We start from the raw sequence: 20,718 nt of genomic DNA, 5'->3' as shown, positions 1-20,718 counted from the left end.
CTGAGGCCCAGGCAGAGTCCAGCATGTCTCAGCCCTCCTGCCACTGCTGGCAAGTCAGTTCCCCACCCCCTGGTGCAGGAAAACAATCGAGCAGGGCTGACTGGTTTCAGGGTCACTGTCCCCACCCCAGTGACTCTGGAGTTCCTCTGCATGACTCCAGTTTTTTATTTTCTCTGAAGTGTGAGATTTTCAAAACTATCATTGGCTGGAGTCCCAGACCGTGTCCAAAGCAGTTGCTTGTCCATCAGCAGCTGCATCTGCAACCTTAAATGGGGTCACTAGCCAGGAAAGATAGCAGAAAGAAAGGAAGACGTGTGTAGATAGCAAATATGGCCCCCGATTACCAGATATAGTTTTGTCTCAAGTGAGCAGAGGTTAGGGGAGAAGTTAGGGGGCATAGAATATTCCAGGACAGTCAGAGCCTGGACTTTATCTCAGACAGTTAGCATCCTTCTCTCTCTTCCTTCATCATGGAGCTTCTACCAAGCTTGGCGTATAGTGGGGCCCAATAAATATTTGTCAAATGAATGAATGAATAAATGAATGAATGAGGCAAAGAGCTATTACTAAGTGTGTTGGTGATACTATAAGTAAACAGACTAAGGCTTTTCCCGGACTAATTCAGATGCAGAAAGACTTCAGCATGGAGACCTTGATAGGCAGCTGAGGTTCAGTCGTGGAACTCAGAAGAGAGGTCTTTGCTAAAGAAGCCTTTAGGAGAAATGCTGGCAAACCTGGCGGCCTTTGAAATCCTGGGTGTGGACGAGATTGCCCAGGGGAGGTCCTGATGAAGAAGCGTTATCGTGAGGCAAAGGAAGAGTGGTCCCAGGTCAGAGAAAAGCCCAAAGAAAGTGAGGTAGCAGATCCGAAGGGAACTTACGCTGGAGAGGGGTCACCAGAACTCAAGGTTGCCATGCCAATGGAGAAGGTGCAGACCGAAAGGAAGCCACCGGGCTTGGCAGCGAAGGAGCCATCACGCCCTTTACAGCAGCAGTTTCAACAGCCTGATGTGGGTGGGAACCAGACTGCAGGCGACAGACAGTTTGCCAACACTTGGAATTTGTTCTGAGCTTCTGAAGCGTTAAAAGCAAAACAGAAACACATTTGGTGCATACAGCGACACGGAGAACTACATCTAAATGGCATTTGGAGCTCATTTCCAAATCAGGGCTTCTGATTCAGACTGGCAGGTTGAGGGGATGTCGTTTGCCATATGGGATTTGCCTTCCAGAGGAGCAGATTTTTTTTTTTTTTTTTTTGGCCCACTAATGAGTCTGTTAAATTTCTCTCCAAGGTGCTTATTTACTCATCTGCCAGCCAACTTCCACAGCTCTACTTAAAAATATTAGTTACACAAGAACATTATCCTCCCTTAGCAATTAGTAAGGCAACCAGTACTTATTACAAAGCCATGTACTTAGTACAAAGTACTTTGTACAAGCCATGACAAAAATACTTTGGATAACAATGAAGGAGCGGGTCCCATCCTTTAAAAAGTTTGTAGTCATCATGACATTAAGTAAACGTACCTTTCATCAGTTCATAAATTAACCTACAAAAGCTTAAGGGCCACAGACTGGACGGACAAGCTCGGTTTCTAGCTCTGAATTTTATTCAGTTTGTTGTCTAACATTAGATGTACAAATGGTAGTGACACTTTTACCTGTGGGGGAAACTGAGGCACGTAGAAGGAAAAGGAAATAAGTGGAGCTTCAGTTCATGCTCCGTTCATTTCTCCCCTAACCGGATGAGAGGGCTTCATTTTCCTCTTCGCCCCTGAGGAAACTGGGGCTTCAAGAGGTTTGGAGATCTGCACGTAGTCACATGTGCCCCGTCTTGGATTTGAACTTGGTCTCTCTTGGATTTGAACTTGGTCTGTCTGACTCCAAAGCCCAGGTTCTCTCTACTAGAAAGGTAGCTCCAATCAAAGAATCAACACTGGGAATTGTGAAAGTAACTTTTGAAAGAGGCCGAGGTCCATTTTGAAAGGCTCAGCCTCCAGCCTTAGCTCTTAGGAATGTGGAGGTACATCAGCCTCTTATGTCCTTCAGTCACTGCCAGCATTATTCAGTGCCAAAGGTCCCTGGGGGGACCTCATATAGAAATATTCTGAGAAATATGTTAAAAGGGCTCTCCTTTACTAGTAATCCTGGAAATGCAATCAAAACCACACCCAGTATGCATTTCATACCCATTTGATTGACATAAAATTAAAATCTGACAATACCAGATTCGAGCAAAGATATAGAATAATGATAACTTTTAAACACCCCTGGAGGGGACTCCGAATCCTCTTTCAAGTAAACTTGAAAACACATAATTCTACTCTCAAGTCTATACCCTAGAGAAACTCTTTCATATGGAAATAAAGAGACATGGACAAAAATGTTCGTAGATGCAGTGTTTGTAATCGCAAAATAAATTTAAAGAAAAAGAAGAGAAACAAGCTATCTGTCTGCAGGAGAATGGATAAATAAATTATGATATGTTCATACTTGGAACACCAAGTAACAACAAAAATAAATAAACTAGAGGTACATGTTATCACACAGCTGAATCCCAGAAACATATTTGTGCAAAAAAAAAGCAAGGTGAGTCAGGATTTGTGTAGTGTGCTAACATTTACATAAAATTTACCAACATTTGAGACAGTCCATATATTATCAGGAATTTCTAGAAGTAGTAAAAAGTATAAAGCATGCATAGGGATGATAAATATCAGATTCAGGAGAGATGGTCATCTCAAGAAGATGGAAGAGATGATGGAGTCGGAGGGGTTTGCAGAGGCCTTTGTACTTGCAATGCTTTATTTTTTCAGCTGAGTGAGGTGGTGAGCATGTAGGTGGTCTCTGTATTACTCTATATGTGATGCGTGCCTAAAATAATTCATTAACAATAAAGGTTATTTAGCCGTCATTGGCAACAGCACATTCAGAAGACTGGTTCTGGGATATTAATAAGCATTATTTTAAAAAGTGGTAAGTAGTTCAATAAATTTGGGAAACAATGGCTTAAATAAAATTAAATAAGCTTAAATGTTTTTTTTTTCCTCAGTGCTTTTAACATCCTGTATATCTTGTAAATCCCAAAGAGAAGGTAATCCTATTTAAATCTTTTAGCGTAGATCAGGGGTCAACGAAGTGCAGCTGCCAGCCACCTATTTTTGTAAAGAAAGTTGTAGTGGAAAGTAGCCGTGTTTATTTGTTTAGTATTGTTTATGAATGCTTTCACACTGCAGTGGCAGAGTTGAGTAGTTATCCAGAGGCTATTTGGCCCACAAAGCCTAATATATTCGCCATTCAAATATTTACAGAAAAAAATCGCAGACCTGTCATAGAGCATTTTATGGCACTGGCGTTACTGGGAGTGCATTTTGGAATCCTAACACTAGAACTTTGCCTTTGCGCCTCAGGAATTGGTATGTTTATTTGTGAAAATTGTTATAAAGAAGACCATCAGTTCTTTCTAAAATTCCTTGGAAGATGGTGTGTGTGTGTGTGTGTGTGTGTGTGTGTGTGTGTGTGTTCATCTTTGAATATCTAACACCGAACACAATAACCAGCATATACTTAGCACTTCCTGCCTGTTTCACTGAATTGACTTAAATTTAAAAACCATCTGTGGAATGGATTAACTAGAATATAGATTCATTAGCTGTAACAGATGTGCAAAATACCTGGGTCTTAGATAAGACAGGAGTTTAAAATTCTCCCTCATGTAACAATCCAGGCATGAGCAGTCCTGGGCTGTTACAGCAACTGCAGGCCAGTGGCCCAGGCACCTTCCCTCTTGTTGCTCTGCCATCCGTCAGGTGATACGTTCCTCTAAATGGCTGATGTGGCTTACCCTACCCACCAGGGCAACACCTATCTAGTGGGAAGAAGTAAAGTGGAAGGATAGCACATCACTTCCCCTCATTCCCTATTGGTCAGCACTTAGTCATGTGGCCATGGCTAGCTGCAAGGGAACCTGGGGAATGTACCCACCTAAAAAATTAGGTCCTACAATGCATAAAGGAGATAAAGGATTCTAGAGGACAACAACCAATGTCTGCCAAAAAAAAAAGAATATACATTAAGAGCTGGCCAAAATTAGGGGTGTCTTCTTTCTCTAGGGATTAGCCTTATTTTCAGACTTAAAATAAGGCATGATGCCGAAGCTAGAGATGTATAATGTTGCTTCATAATTTTCTACTCAAAATAACATGACAACACATTCAGTTGTGAACACACTAGTTTCGTTCTCCTGGGTGTTAGTAATCCTTGCATTTGAGGTAAATCTTTTTTCACATATTTGAACAGACCCAGAATTTCTATTGTGGGGGGAGGCAAACCCAGGGGGTTTTGCCATGACCCGGGCATTTCTAAAGAGGAAGAAGGTTCCAGGCCCCTTGGTCTTCCTCACAAGGCAGAAACGATGGGCCAGGAGGAAGGCGTGGAATGTCCCTTTCTATTCCTTATCCGAGGCAAGTTTAATGAGCTGGCTCTTTTCAGTACTTTAGTAGCAGCAATAAACAGTAAGTGGGCACAATTTTTGGACCAAGATTTCTCCTAGGAACTTCGCAAACATTACATGTTCCATTTGCTGCCATAATATAATTTCGTTTCTTAGAAAAATGTGTGGGGATCTTGGTGGGACTTGCTTCAGCACAAGTCTCGATTTGTTCTTCTGTTTGCCACCCAAAAGGAAAGGAAAACCTCATCGGTTGAGAGACTTGAAGCCTGTAAAAGGGAATTTGGCTTTCTCGGGCAAATGGGGGCCTGTATCTGAGTCAGGACGATGATTTGCCATTTCACGATTCATTTCTGAAGGGACCATTTTATTGTCATGCTTACGGAATCTGGTAATGGGAACTGCTTGATATATAAGAGATGATCCCAAAAAACAAATTTTATCACCCTCCACCAGGGTTTCTCAACCTCAGCACTACTGCTATTTTGGGCCGGATAATTCTTTGTTGGGGGAGGGGGAGTTATCTTGTGCATTGCAGGCGGTTTAGCAGCATCCTCCACCTCTACCTACTGGACACCAGTAGCACCAACCAAAAGTGTCTCCGCACATTGCCAAATGTCCCCTGGGTGACAAAATCACCGCTGGCTGAAAATCACTCACCTACACAAACCTAAAGGTATCCATAGAGAGACTTGCTACATGACTTCAGAAGAAGACGTGGATTTTGCACCTAAATATGTCTGTGAGCCCTACAATTAGTTCACTTGTCTCAGGCTTCCAGTTTTCCTGATCTTAAGAAGGTCGGAAGGGGAGCTGAGTGCCCTCTTCTGGCACCGATGTTCTGGGATTCTGCAAGTCAGAGCTGCTGTGTGGGGCTCGTCTCTAGAAGACAACTTGAAGGAAAGCTGGGTACAGGAAAGAGGATGGGAACTGTGGAGCACACCATACATGCCGGCAAGAAAGCAGTGGGGGAAATGTCCACATGGAGTGGGAAGCAGGCCTTGGTGGATGGAATGGGAAGAAAGTAGAAATGGTGGAGAGACAGGTAACTTTCCAGAAGGGACAGTTGCAAAAGGCCTTGAATCTGAAGCCTGTGGTTGGGAGTTTGCATTTCTTTGGCACCCACCTGGCATCTAGTAGTTACCCCGGCTGAAGCTGAATAGTGTCTCCGTGACCATGGAAGACCTTGGTAGCACAGAGAGGTGGTGCTCCAGCCACAGCCCACGTGGTTCAGATCTCAGTTCTACCACTTGCAGGCTATGTGACCGGGGACAAGTTTTTTAGCCTCTCTGTACTGCAGTTTCCTCTTCTGAAAGATGAAGATAAATTTTCTAGGATCGACATGAGGATTAGATAAGATCATAAATGTGAATTGAGTGTGTGTGTGTGTGTGTGTGTGTGTGTATACTCATTCACAAATATGTATAGGTGATGTATATATACGTATGTGTGTATAAATTATATATATATAATTAGAATAGTTTCTGGCACATAATAAATGCTATATATGTTTCCTATTATTATTATTATTAAACCAATAAAGTATTTTGAGTATGGAAGCACTCAGTGTGCCTTGATCAGAAATGCTGCTTTTTCTAATTTCTGGAGAATGTCATCTCTAGCTAGTCAGCCATGTGCCCAGCCAAAACTCCACGAGGGCAGGCAATTCTGTATTACCGTAAGGAAGACGTGGCGAATGGATGCCGGGGCACGGTTAGCCCTCATTGCCATGCATTTCTCTCCTAGGTGATCCTCTTCATCACGGTAATAAGTGTTTGTATGAAATAAGAGCATAAAACCGAAACTGAGATGTCGGGATGGAGTAAGGGAGAAAAGCTGTTGCGTGGTACGTGAGCAACAGAAAGCATGTGATAAACTCAGAGGACGTCCGTGCTTGGAGGCCCCAGGAGCTTGACTAGCCCAACATCCCCATTGTATAGATAAGGAAATCGAGGCTCTCAGTGGAAATGTGATCTGTCCAAGGCCACACAGCTAATGAGAGATACGGCCACGACTTAAAGCCACTGGCCCTGTTCCCACCTTGCCAGTTGCTTTCAGCACTGCCCTGCGGGCCCTGTTCTGTAGGGTTCCTCTTTCCTGGCTAAGTCTAGACGTGGCTCCGAATCCTTTGTAACTGCGTACTCCAGTCAGCCATACCAGTGAATCGGGGTTTGCCCAAGAGGAACCCTGGTTCGGGTGTTGTTTCGCAGCCAACACATCGCCCCAAGTTTCTGAAGAGTTAGTCGGGGCGTTAGCTGCCTGTAATGTTTCTCCTAGATTTCAGATGACTGACACAGGCCCACATCTTCTAGGATGTCAGAGTCTATGCCAGTATCACGCATCCCACACTCCCTAGGTACATGTCCACATTTGAACAGCCTGGGAGGGCAGGGTCCCTGTCTGGCTCACTCCATGCCAGACCCCAGCCCCTAACCCAGTACCTGGCCTGCAGGTGGCGCTCAGTGGATGCGTGTGTGGAAAGGAAGGAATCGTGGCACTTCCCTTAGCCTCTGAGCTTCGCCAGCATAGGGAGAATACATGCGTGTACATCATCTCGTCCTTCCTCACAACAACCTGAACACGTGGTACTGCTCTCCCACTTTATGGATGAGGAAGTGGAAGCCTAGAGAAAGATGGGATAACGTGCCCAAGGTTATCCTGCAAGGAAGCATGCTGTGTTGGCATCTACTTCAGCGTCGATAGTTTTTCCTGCCACCCTTCAGTGAGTTCCTGAGTATCCAGATAAATGGAGTCAGCATTGTCGTCTGCTCCTGGATATCATAAATCTCTCTGGTGTGCCTACAGACAGACGTGAGAGGCTGGCAGTTTGATCCTTAATTACTATTTTGAGTTAGTGTTGTATGCTCATTTTTCTCCCCGAGGCGCCTGCATTTTCAATTACGTAGTCACCTAGGTAGCCAAACAACTTGCTTAATATCCTCCTCCGTGACAGCCTGAGAGGGCAGGGTCCCTGTCTGGCTCACTCGATGTGGGACCCAGCCCCTAACCCAGTGCCTGGCCAGCAGCCGGCACTCAGTGAATGCGTATGTGGGAACGAAGGACTCGTGGCACTTCCCTTAGCATCTGAGCTTCTCCGGGACAGACATCGCATCCCGTTGGCCTCTGTGTGTCCCCAGTGTGTGACACACAGCAGGCATTTGATAATGTTGGGTTCTCTGGCATTAGGCTGGGACAGAGGGTGGGAACATACACAAAGCCAAGTCTTACTTAAGCCTGGACTTTGAGATGAGACAGGTCCAGGTTGAAATGGAGGGAGAAGGGGCCCAGTGGCTTTAGGACAACGCACTTAACTCTCCCCAGCCCTGTTGCCTCGTCTGTGGAATGGGGATGCTGAGACGTGCCAGCTGGGGTTCCTGTGAGGGTATAAACAAGTCGTGAGTATGAGCTCAGGAGTCAGACCACTTGGGTTGAATGCCAGCCCTACCACCTATGAACTGTGTGACCTCGGGCAAGTGACAAAACCTCCATGCCTCAGGTTTCTCATCTGTAAAATGAAGAGAGCAGAGCCCGGTCCACAGGGTTATTTTAAGGATAAAGTGGGCCGTCACATGGGAAATGCTTAGCACATGGAAGCCTATCGATAGGTGTAAGTTATTACTATTATATTAACTATGGTGTTAGGGAAACTGTACATACTTATATTTCTCTAATTATTGCTAACATCTTTACTCTGTCCCAAGGCAACCAATCTGCCCACCGGCCTTGGGAGCCATACCGTAAACCAAATCATGGATCGTGCGGCTCAGGCAGCAGAGTGGGGCTGCGTCCTCTCATAGGCACCCCCGTGACAGTCCTGCGATGGTGGACACGGGCACCTTCCTTGTTAGCAGGGCAGAGCAGCGCCATCCCCCAGGAGACCCCAGGCTGCTGCCTCTGAGAGGGGCCTTGGAACTTGCTGTGTCCCAGGCTGCCCGCCTGCTGGTGAGACCCGGATGAGTGAGAACAGAAACACATGGAAAGGGAAGGCAGAAGCCTTGGGAGCAACAGCAGAGCTATCACAAAGCCAGCAAGCGAGAGGCTGTCGTGAGGGCTGGGCTCAGAGGGACCGGGCTCTAGAAGAGCCTGGGGACAAGGAAGACCCACTCAGGGACTGAAGGGTTGTATGGTTAGAGGATGGGGGGAGGGAGGGACTTCCAGATGGCCTGATTAAATCCCTGGGAAGAGGACCTACAATTAGAAAATAATGACATAGTAATGAGTATGCGTTTCATGTATTGGGCAATTATTATCACACACTGTGCTGAGTGATTCAAATGAGTTATCTCCTTTAATCCCCATCTCAGATACAGACAGTAAGTGCCACTGTTGTCATCCTTGTTTTGCGGATGGGGAAACAAACAGAGGCTTAGAGAGGTGAGATGACCTGTCCGAGGCAGCAAGTAAACAGCTAAAACAGGGGTGTGAGCTCTGCCTGCTCCAGCTAGGCCCTGCCTGCTCCGGGGTGCCCAGGCTTTGTGTCAGACACTCGGACCCAAGCTTCAGTTTCCTTACTGACAGAATGGGAACAAAACAGCAACAGCAACAGCAACAGCTCAGAGAGAATCACTTGAAGTAGTGAAGCTCGAGCACATAGCCCAGTGCCTGGCATAGAATGAGCATGCAGTAAAGGGTGGCCTTTTCATCACTGATGAGGAAGGACATGGTGTGAGCTACAGATCCCAGAGTCATGCCTGAGGAATCCCTTGGGAAGCCCAGAAATTGCCAGCACACCCCTAAGAAATGGGACAGACTCTGGAGCCAGACGGCCTCGGTTCAAATCCTGACTCCTATTTATTAGCTGTGTGCCAAAGACCAAGTTGATTAAAAACTCTGTGCCCCGTTTTTCTTAAGTGTAAAATAGGTTACTAATAATGCTTTCTTCATAGGGCGACTGTGAAAATTAAATGTTTATATTTATAAAAAGTTTATTATAATGTGCCTGGTACATGGTACGTGCTAAGTAGTTCTTAAGTAAGTAAAGCATGTAATGTTACTGTCTCCATTTCACATGTGAGAAGAATACATGAGATTAAGTACCCTGGGCAGAGTTTCCCAGTTAGTGAGGGCAGAGCCAAGCAATGAACCCGGGCAGTCTGGCTTCCAAGCCCACGCCCTGGGGATGCAGGTCCCAGAGCTGCTCTGAAGTCAGCACTCAGGGGACCTGGGAGCTGCCAGTTTCCTTCTAGTGCCAGTCAGGTCAGGATGGGTCCTGGGAATGGCGGCGGAACGAGGGGTGGAAGCCTGACTGGGCAGGCCCACAAGCACCCTGAGTGGCTCTGCCACGTCTTCCATATTGGGCTGTTCCAGAAACTGCTTCTGTCCCAAGCACGACTCCCGTTCCCCCTTCCTCCCCAACCTCTGTCATCACTTAGTTTGCTTGCAAAACCATGCTGGGTAGGGTGGCAGCCCTTAGATGCAGTGTCTAATTTGAGATCTTAAGAAGCACTTTTACTGCAGTGTTCTTTAGTCTCTGTGTCTCTGTATTTGGTTTTTCCAAATAGAATATATTGTCTCCAAACAGTCTGGACCTTGCTTTGTAATTTATAATAATGATTATGATATGAAATCTCTAACATTTAATGAGAGCCGTGTGCTAAGCTCTATACTCTTCTAAGCAGTATGCATGGATTATCTCATTTAATCCACACCCAAAATCCTAGGAGAAAGGTATTATGACTAAACTCATTTTACAGATGAGAAAACTGAACAACGAAAAGGTTAAGTAACTTGCCCCAAGATCACATAGCAGCTAAAGAGCAGAGCTGGGAACCAGAGATCATGCTCGCTCCAAAAATCAATAAATGAATGAAATGCGTCCAAGGCTTCACCAGCTTTTATTTGTCACTCCGAGTGCATCTAGAGATCAGCAGAATGCATCAGCTCCCCGCCTCAGCACCACTTCCTTCCCAGGAGAGAAAAGGCAATGCCATCTTTTGCTGTGCTCAGGCCTGCAGGCCTCCTGGAAAACATCTTTCTGAAGTCACGTACCTGAAGTGGCGGAAGCTATTTGAGCCACTCTCTTGGGGCCAGGGACCCTTGAGAAATCAGAGAAATTGACCGCCTCGGTAGCTGACCTCTTACTTAAATTGATCAGATTTTTTTACAGCATCACTGAGAGCCATTGCTGATCACCTTCTGATGAAGCCCCAGGTGGCCGGCTTAATAGATTTCTGAATAAACAAGCCCTATACTTAGGAGGCCCGCATATTTGTCCAGGCCATAGGGGACCTGTTGGTCTTCAGTGGCAAACCCTTCAGAGACTTTCCAGAAAGGGTAAATGGAGCTCTGAGTCATGTTTACAGGAATACTGCAGGAATTAAGATTTTGCAGATTTCAATAATCTAAGAAACCCTGTCGAACAGCCATTTTTTCACAGACCTTTATGGGAAATGTTTCTTACCTGCTTTCGTTTCCTTGCCTGCCTTGGCTGATAAAATTCAGTGACCAGAACCATTACTTGCTGGTATGATCGAGGGATTCTTGATAAACAGACGTTTCCTAGGGCCTTGAGAATGAAAAGTGGATGGTACATGGCTCACCTATCAGTTAATACTGTGTGCTTTAGGCATACAAGATAGACAAGGCAAGACAGGTGTGGTTCTGCCCCCAGGAAGCTGGCATCCTCGTTGAAAAGGCAAACTTTTTTAAAAAGTAAAATTAATAAATAAAATCTTCACGAACAGTGCAAGGTGCTGGGGGGAGGATGAAACTGGCCTGGAGATGGGACGTGTAAAGGAGAGGAGCAGACCCTCCCTTAGAGGCACTGGTCAGAGAAGGCCTCCTTGGCACTTGACATTCAAACTCATACTTGAGTGAGAAGGAGCCAGCCCAGCATAGAGCCAGGGCAAGGGCATTCCAAGGAGAAGGAGCAGCAGGAGTAAAGTCCTCAAGTCAGGAAAGACCTTGGCCTGTTGAAGGGACAGAGTAGGGAATGGGGGAGTTTCTAGTGCAGAGCTAGGGGGGAAGGGAAGTGTTGGAGAGCAAGGCAGGGCCCTGTAGGCCGTGCGTGGGGAGCTGGAGCCTCTTCTGCATACATGTGAAGGCACTGAAGGGTTTTAAGCAGGGGCATTACATGGTCCTATTTATGTTTCAGGCTTACTCTTCCCTTGCGTAAGAGACTGGTTTGGATGCAGAGAAGAATGACAGCAGGAAGACCAGTTAGAAGGCTACTGCAGTAGCCTAGGCAAAAGATGCTGGCGTTTGGGACCAGGGTCTGGGCAGTGGAGCTGGAGAGAAGTGAATGGATTTGGAATTTGGGATTTGGGTGGCAAAATCGGCCCCTTATGGAATGGATGTGGGCATGAGAGAAAGTTCTGGCCTGAGCACCTGGGTGGACGGTGGCACCATTTATGGAGATCGGGTGACTGGGGGACAAATTTGGAGGGTGGGAAATGTACCTGTTAATAAAAAGTTCCATTTGGGACATGTTAATTTTGAGGGTCTGGGAGATAATCCAAGAGAGGCACCTGAGTAGGCAGTTGCATATGTGGGCACGCCAGCATGATAGGGAAGTGCCAGGCTGGGGTGTCAGATCACCGGGGTAAAATCCTGGCCCACTGCTTTGCAGCTCTGTGACGTAAGCAGTGTCCTCATCTCTGGAATGGGGCCCCTAATCACACCTACATCATTGGCTGGTGAAGATCATATGAATTAATACATGGAAAAAGTTTAGATTTCCATTGTAAGTATTCAATAAATGTCAGCTTCCTATAGTAACAATTATTATCATCATCTTAGCTACAGTAATTTTCTTGCCATTTGTCTCTTTCTAATTAAAATCAAGGACTTCTGTAGCTGGTAAACACTTCTGATGTCCTTGGAATTATTGGATTAGCAGCCTGGGAGTTCAATGAACTTGAGGTGGGGTCTGTGTCTCCCTCTCCAAGCCCCCTTGCATGGTGCCCATACACAGTAGGTGCTCAGTAACATTTACCCAGTCATGTGAAATTTAGCTCAACTAAATTTCAAGAAAAAAAAATGCTTATTTGGAAGACTCAGTCAAGCACTGAGGATAGCAGACAGGAAAGAGAAAATTGCAAACTCAGTGATAACGACAACTCTTTGCCCCCAAGAAGGAGGCCCTCCATTTCACAAAGCAAACTCTTCCAGAATCAGATAGTAGTCTGTGAGAAGAAAAGTCTTCCTTACACTCAGTCAAATCCGAGACCTCCCCGAGATTTGCACACACACCCCAAATAAAGGCTCCAGACACTTTAGTGTAACATGTACAGATCAGACTCCCTCTTTTCTCTCTCGGGGGACCCTTGTGACATATGCCCCAGGACCTTGCTTGTTGCTCTCATGCTCTTCTCTCTGTCTTGTTCATTTGACCTGAAGCTTCTTCCTTAACTATACTGTAGGGAACGTAGGTTCTTCAGATGAAGCCTGCTGCCATTCCAAGGGTCTCCCCTCTTCCCTGGAGATAGGTGCTGTCTACACTTCAATGGGATCCATGGCTCTTCTCGTATCCTTTTCAGATCATGGCAAGTGGTTCTGCCCATTCCCAGATGATTTAAAAAAAAAAAAAAAGTTAAATTTCAATTTCAGAGAAACAAAGAATAATGTTTTCATATAAGTTTGCCCTATGCAATATTTGCTAAATCTGGAACCCCAACTATAAGAGTCCCAAGTCCGAAGACCTGTGAACTGGGCCCTATGGCATAGCCTCCTTGTGACCAATGCCGTGGTCAGAGTCCCTCAGGCCTCCCCATCTCCCTGGGGAGATCTCAGGTTCCCAGAAAAGTCTTCCAACTGCTGTGGAATGGTCTTGGCCAGTCCATCTGCTGTGAAAAGGTCTTAATCCTTGAGTCCAGGGTCCTGGTCAACTGTGGGCCCCCTAAATACCTTTCGTAGTTCCTCCCAGGGCTCGCATACACATAGGCGCTTGGAGCTGGCTTGGCACACAGGTCCTAAAGTGCGCGTGCAGATTAGACCCCTGTCAACGCCAAGCTTCAGGGCTCTTTTCTCTGCATTCCGTCTTCACTGCATCAGCTCCCCCTGGTGGCCAGAACCAAACTCCTAGTGTCTCCTATCCGGGTAGCCCTCACATCTTCTGCCAGCCGGTTCCTCTTATCTCCTTATTTAAGACACAGCTCAGGGGTCACCTCACCAGGAAGCCTTACTGTATCCCCCAGGCTCTGCTGGGTGCAGGTCTCTGATCCCTCAACCATTGCATTTGCCACCTGGGATCATAATGACCAGTGCCTGTGCTCTCTCCCCTTCTGGGCAGTGGGCTCCCTGGGCTGGAACAATGACAGATTTAGGTTTGTGTCTTCAGCACCTAGGGCAGAGCTTGTCCCAAACAGGTGCTCAATAAATGCTTGGTGAATTGATGTCATAACGGATCAGTTCACTGTGAGAAGGAAGTAACATCCTTTACAAGCAGAGTTTGTCGTCCATCGCCCCGTGCCCGGCTGGCTGGGTTCCTTTCCGATGCACCTTACCCTGTGTGCTCTCGTTCTGTCTTGCCAGTTCTCTGCCGTGGTTCTGCTGTGAATGTAGAGAATCCACCTACTCTTTGTCCCTTCGGCTAATGTTTTTTAACATCTCCGTGTGCTGTGTGTCACCTGGCACTGGAATACAGAGACACACTAGACAAGCTCTCTTCTCTCTGAAGTTCTCAGCCTGGAGAGGAAGTCAGACAAGGAGAGAGGCAAATAGTTTGCACCGTGTTAGGGGGACAGGGCGACACAGTAAGACACCCGATCCGGCTCTCCACAGACTGCCTCGGTTCACATCCCAGCTCCACCACTTGCTGTCTGTGTGGCCTTGAGCAAGTCCTTTATCTGTGCCTGTATCCCCATGGTTAAATGTGGGGTGATGATAGTACTTACCTCTTGGGATTGTGTGAGGATTAAATGAATTAATTCATGGAAAGAGTATAGCCTAGCCCCTAGTAAACATTCAGTAAATAATAGCCATCATCATACTTAGCTCAGTATGCTGTGGGAGCACAAAGGAGAGACAGCAACCCTTATAAATGACAAAGGATCAAGACGTCCCTATTTTAACTGGAGTCTAAGAAGAAGCAGTTGACATAAAAAGCAAATGCATAGTCTCCTGGTGCTTCCTAACTCTTGTGGCCTTCCAGGACGAGTCCCTGGGGAAGCGGCTGCACCCAGCTGACCATCTCCTCCTTCCTTAGGGCTGACGACTGCTTCTTCGCTTCCCGGAAGCTGGACGCAGTGGCCATCGAAGCCAAGTTTAAGCAGGACCTGGGTTTCCGGATGCTGAACTGTGGGCGAACAGACCTGGTGAAGCAAGCAGTGTCCCTCCTGGGGCCCGATGGGATCAACACCATGAGCGAACAGGTACAGCATCCTCTGAGTATCTGAAAAGGCTCCTTCTCCTTCACCATCTCAGCCCCATGGTGTGATGGAAACAGCAGGCACTGGACAGAGGCTCCCCCTACTGGTGATTTAGGGTGTTTTTGTTTTTTGGGTTTTTTTAATATCTTATAAAAATACCCTTATTCATCTTTACAGAAGTGGCACATGATCATTGCAGCTGAAATGGAAAATAGAGAAAAAATAGGCCTATTCCAGAAGGGAAATAATGCCATCACCCAGATAACCATTATTTATATTTAGTATGTGTCCTTCAAGTTCTTTTTCCAGCATGGTTAAAATTAGTTCTCTGCCAGCCTGTCTGCTACTGCCAACACAAGTCCAGGCACATATTCACCAAACTTTCAGAATATGTTTAAGATACACCAACGTCATTCTGGGTGACCCTAGGAGGCACTTCAGAGACAGACAGCTGTCCCGCAAGCCCCTGACACTGAGGTACAGTGAGAGCCTGGTGGATCTTCTAATCAGGGAGATGCCCCCTGTGGGTGAAGATGTCAACGAGAGAGAAAACAAAAGCAGTTTTCAATGCGAGGCACAGGGAAGAGACAGCAGCTGGTAATTTTCTTGAGCAACACCAAGGAGCCCTAACACACACACACACACACACACACACACACACACACACACACAGTTTATTTTATTTTTTAAAAACAAGGATTCGTTACACTTGGGTTTTTTTTCAATATTTTATATAAAGGTACTTTGTAATATCATGGAATATTTTTAATCGCTTTTAATAGCTACTTAAAATGCTCATGTTATTTTTTCCGTTAACCGTGCCTCAGTTGTTGGATATTTAGTTTGTTTCTAATTACTTATATCAATAATGCTGAGCTACATAAACTTACGCAAGTCTTTGTTCAAATCTGTGTTTATTTCATTAGGGAGATTCTTAAAAATAGAAATAGTGGCTCAGACACAAAAACCTTAAAAAAGTTAAGGTTTTTTTTATCTCAAATTACTTTCTCAGAGACTTTGTTTCCTATACACAACCTCCAACTATATATATTCCCTACTTACTTATCTTTTACCTGTTTTTCATTGGAGCTTTACTGTCTTTCTTTTTTACTTAGAAGACCTCTTTACATTTTAGTCATATAACCCTTTATTATAATGGACAAATAGGTCTCAATATATGGCTTACCTTTTAATTTTGCTTGTAATGTTTTTAATTTTACCTCCTCAATGCTGTCATGGTTTTCCTTTGTGATTTCTTTTATGTCTAGAAGTCTTTTGTGGTTTTAATTTTTTCGCTATATCTTTAATCAAACTAGAAATGTTTTTTGGTGTATGGTATGCGATCGAGCTCTAACTTGAACATTCTCCCAAATGGCTGCCTTCGCAACGCTGTTTATTGAAAATTCCATCCCTTCCTTCTGTTGGTTGTGGTACTTTGTAATAAGCAGGAGTCATGAGAAAATATGGAATTTCTGAAAGCGATTCCTTATTCGCTTGCCTTTTGCTTGTAAATGATAACGTCAAACCAGGTGTCAGGGATGGAGGGATGGGGGGATATGCTCAGAGGCATCCAATTTTCCTTGACACTGTCCGGCAGCGGATATAGAGTAAAGATGACACTTGTTATATTGCAAAAGAGAAAATGTCAAGGAGACCGTTTTTGTCAGTTAGATGGCTTAGGGGCTGGTGTTGCAGAATCCAGAAAGTTCCTAAGAGCTGTAAGTTGAAAGCGGCCAGTTATTTTAGCCAATACTCTTAGGTCTGTTGCACCCTAAGACAGACTAATGAAAATCTTCCAAAGATAAATGCAAAAAAAGGCAATTTATGCTCCCTTCTTGCCTCCATTTTGGTTTTCAAAATATGAAGGATCGTGGTCGTATGCGTCCTAGGGCGGTTTATTTGTTTAATGCTGGCTTTGGACAACAAGCATAGCCTTCTACACAGAAGTAAGATTGTCCTTTTGTTGTCATCAAGTGACACAATCACCTTGTAAACCTTCTTCATTCTCTGGTTTTTAACTCACCGCAGGGCATGACCCCCCTGATGTACGCCTGCGTCCGTGGGGACGAGGCGATGGTTCAGATGCTGCTGGATGCCGGAGCTGACCTGAATGTGGAGGTGAGGGTGCAGAGGGCTGCAGGGCCCCTCTGCCTGGCAGTCCCCAAGGGAAGGCGAGCAAAGAGAGGGGGGCTTTTTACTCCAGAGAGCCACCGCCGAGAGTGCTCAGTCCAGCAAATCGGTCAGACCAACTGATGGAGTTCCTCCATCCCAAGGCCCCAGCCCAACCAAACTCCAGTTTGCTACCAGTATGTACATTTCACTTAAAAACAACCAACCACTCTACAAGGAAGACCAGCTTCTCCTTAGCTCAACTGTACCGAGTTTCTGATTCTTACTGCTGATCCATTCCTTCTGGGTTCGGAGCAGAGAGAACTCTCCTGAGCCATCAGCCCCTTTCCTCTGCCTAATGCAAAGCTGCCCCCTGTCCCCTGGGCTGTTCCCTCCCCCACCAAATCCTGATTGGCTCACCTGGTTGGCTGAGTTTGAGCCCCAGGACTTAAAGCTAATCACAAAGCTTTCTTGAGGCAGTGTGGTAGAGTGGAAAGCACATCCCCACAGGCTCTAGAGTTTGACACTGGGGTTCAAATTCTGAAACTGCCACATTTTAGTAACTTGCTTTTGTGGTTAGGCAAGTCGTTTAACTTTCCGAGCCTCAGTGTCCCCATCTGCAAAGTAAGAGAATAATCACACCCATCTCAGAGAGTTGTTGGAAGAAATCAATACAGAGAATACCTGGCATAAGTTTGGGACTCCATTAATATTGGTTCCCCCACATACACACCAAGGGTTGTAATAGTTGAAATCACACTTTTTGCCATGTTCTATGCTGTCTTAAGACCCACAATCTCCGGCAGCCAGATATTGGCATCCTTGGAGGCTGGAAAGATCGGCATACTGCAACCCTAACTCAGGACCTTGGAAAACCCTTTTAGTTCAAAATTAGATGTTCTTATAGTTTTATTACTGTGGATTTATTTGTTTTTTGGTTTTTTAGGGGTTTTTTGTTTGTTCGTTTGTTTAAGTGAGTTTTATATTCATCTGAGGAAAGCAGACAATAGACATAGTTTTGGATCCAGAACCATTATAGATCTTACAAGTTTCAGGTATTGGAGATTTTTTCCCCTGTTATGAAGCCCCAGGCACCGTGCTGACCTAGCTCAAGGCCTTCCCCCAGCGGGTGATGAGTGAACTCAACTACTCTGAATTAAACAGGCGTCGTGATTATTTATTTGGCCCCAGGAATGTTTGGAAGAAAAGCCGCGTGTGGGTGCCAGTCCTGCAGGACCCCAACCTTCAGCTGCCCTGTCGCCTCTCTCTTGGCCTGGGGCGTTTTGAGGCCCCCATATCAAAAGACCAATATCAGATTGCTCATTCGTGGTGCATCCAGGGCAGGCTTTTATTCCTCATTTCCAGTAGCATGAGAGTCCTCGTCAACCAGGAAGCCAGCAGAAAAGTGAAATGAGGACAGTGTGGGGTCAGCCGTGACCAGATGGTGACATTCCTCCATCAGATGGGTGATGATCTTCCCTGTCTCGAAAGCTTGAAGCAGCCCTCCCCTGGCCTGGGGTTTGCCACCGCTGAGAATTCCTCCTGAAGGTGTGGGTGTAATTAACGTTAGTGGCATCTCACGCTATCCGACATCTTGTCATTCTCAGAACCACCGCCCTTCCTTAAGCAGAAAGAGGAGGCAGGCAGGTGAGCTGGCGTATTGTAGCCGCCATCACCGCTTCTCCAGGGCACCACAGAGGTGGTCCGAAGTCATCCATTTACTTCCCTTCAGATGAGAAGCAAAGGAATCCTTATTCTTCGCTGCCCCGCACCACCACCATGTCCCAAGGCACCTTCCAGGATGTCCTTCTGTACGCCTGTAGCCCACATGCCCAGCCACAGACAGGTCGGATTTGCTAGTCTAAGTATTATGAAGGTCACATATTGAAAATAACTTCAATTTGTTTATAGGTTGTCAGTACTCCTCATAAATATCCATCCGTCCACCCTGAGACCCGCCATTGGACGGCTCTGACTTTTGCTGTGTTGCATGGACATATTCCTGTAGTTCAGGTATTAACATATTTCCCTATCCACATCTGACCTTTAATTTTACCTCTTCCATTATGCAAATCTCTACCCCTCCCAGCATGCATATTCGCTAAGAGATTCATATTGGTTAATTGCAAATAAATATAGCATATTCATATCACATGAATGAAAATACCATGTATAATGAATGATCTGTATGTCCTGGCTTTAACCAATATGAAATTATCATGTACCCACATGCAGCCTCACACACAGGGTGACCAACCTACAGAATTATTACTGGTTGCTCGGGGGTGGGGCCTGAGCTGTGGTTTTGCGGACTGGTTCATTGCATTTGTCGTAACATGAATATAAAACTTGGCTGGTGTGAGACCTTAGAACTTCCCCTTAGGTGTGACCCCAGTGTTTGTGTAGAGTCTAGTGGTTTCCAAGCAGTGGAAAGAAGCATCCAAGTCACCAAGGCAACAGTTCCTAAAGACACTTGCTTGGATCCCAGTTCTTGAGAATGTTCTCATCCGAGGTCCTTTGGGCATATAAATGTGTATTGCTTGCACCTTTTCTGGCTGTTATAGAGTTGGTGTTCCATAAATAGCCATCCAGTACATTCTAGATCTTAAACGTGGTCTTCACTTCACCGGAAAAGAGAGATCAGCATCCAGGTCTGTGACCACACCTGAGCCCCCAGTGAGTGCCGAGCTTCGGGTCATCGAGAACTCACATCCTCTTATGTGGTCCAGGCCTCTGAGGATTATGCAGAGCAGGGAATAGTGTTACAGGGACCACCGGGCAATGCTGGAATCCTTGGTTGTTTCCTAGGTCATGGGAATTCTGAAGACAGATCCACAGTCATGTTTCAAGAAGCTGAATGTGTGATGTGTCACAGTGAGACCTGGCTTCTGTCTGTAGAACATCCTGCCCAGTCCATTCCTTGTGGAAGAATCTAAGAAGGGGTTGGAGGGTGGCCGGGCAGACACAGATGCCATCCCTTAGCATGCAGTGGCATCCCCAGCCTTTTAATCAGGAATCAGAGCATTGGGCAGTCAAGCAAACCAAACAGAAGTCAGACCACCTCTCTGCTGCAGGTGCACACGTCACGGAATGCCAAGTAGGCAGCCCCCTCCTGGCTGTGCCTTCAGGGAGCCCCGGATGGGTAATAAAGAAATCAGATCTGCCCCCATTTCACATCTGTGACAGCACATTCACTGTGAGTGAGGATCTGGCATGGACAGAATCTCAATTTTTAAGAAGCCCAGATACACAGAATGGAGTCCTATAAAGCAAAATTTCTACAGGCTCACTCTGCCACTTTATTCATTGATCTTAGTGGCTGGGAAACTCAGCATTTGCTGAACTGTTCTCAGAGCTATTTGGAGTGTTCTAGAAGCGATTCTTGCCCTGGTTGGCCCAGCTGCTCCCCAAAGTCCTTCAGAACGCCTGATTCTGTGGTCCTGAGATACCACGCTAATGCTCTCCGACCCGAATAGGGAGTCTTCCAGCACTCTGGTGCCATGGCCTCTAGCTCAGTGATTCTAGAACGTTAACATACATGTAGATCTCCTGGAGGTCTTGTCAAAATGCAGACTCTCAGTCAGTGGGTCTGGGGTGGGGCCTGAGAGCTAGCATGCCCAGTGAGCTCCCAGGTAACGCTGACAGTGCTGGTCCGTGGACCACACTTTGTGTAGCCGCAGGCTCTAGAAGATGCGAGAGGCTCTCGGTTCACCCCCAAGGTGCCATGGCTCTCCCCCCGTGCACGTGGTCACTGACCCGGAGGGAGAGCAGGGACATTGGAATTACTCCGATCTCCACCACCCTTTTTCGGACACCTCCTCACCGTGTACATCCTTTAAACGTCTCAATG

At 46.1% G+C, this 20,718-nt stretch overlaps 1 protein-coding gene across 1 annotated transcript in view; it reads left to right on the top strand.

The window, feature by feature from the left end:
• BTBD11 (BTB domain containing 11) overlaps positions 1-20,718 on the top strand; it is a 262,548-nt gene that overhangs the window by 207,098 nt on the left and 34,732 nt on the right. The window contains exons 5-7 of the mRNA XM_006914511.3: positions 14,597-14,762; positions 16,788-16,877; positions 18,780-18,881. Coding sequence (XP_006914573.1) covers positions 14,597-14,762; positions 16,788-16,877; positions 18,780-18,881 — 358 coding nt within the window. The remainder of the gene's footprint in view (positions 1-14,596; positions 14,763-16,787; positions 16,878-18,779; positions 18,882-20,718) is intronic.

The sequence above is a fragment of the Pteropus alecto genome, unplaced genomic scaffold (assembly GCF_000325575.1).
Source record: "Pteropus alecto unplaced genomic scaffold, ASM32557v1 scaffold94, whole genome shotgun sequence".
In the NCBI taxonomy this organism is placed as follows: domain Eukaryota; kingdom Metazoa; phylum Chordata; class Mammalia; order Chiroptera; family Pteropodidae; genus Pteropus; species Pteropus alecto.
This window is presented reverse-complemented; position numbering and strand designations above follow the sequence as displayed.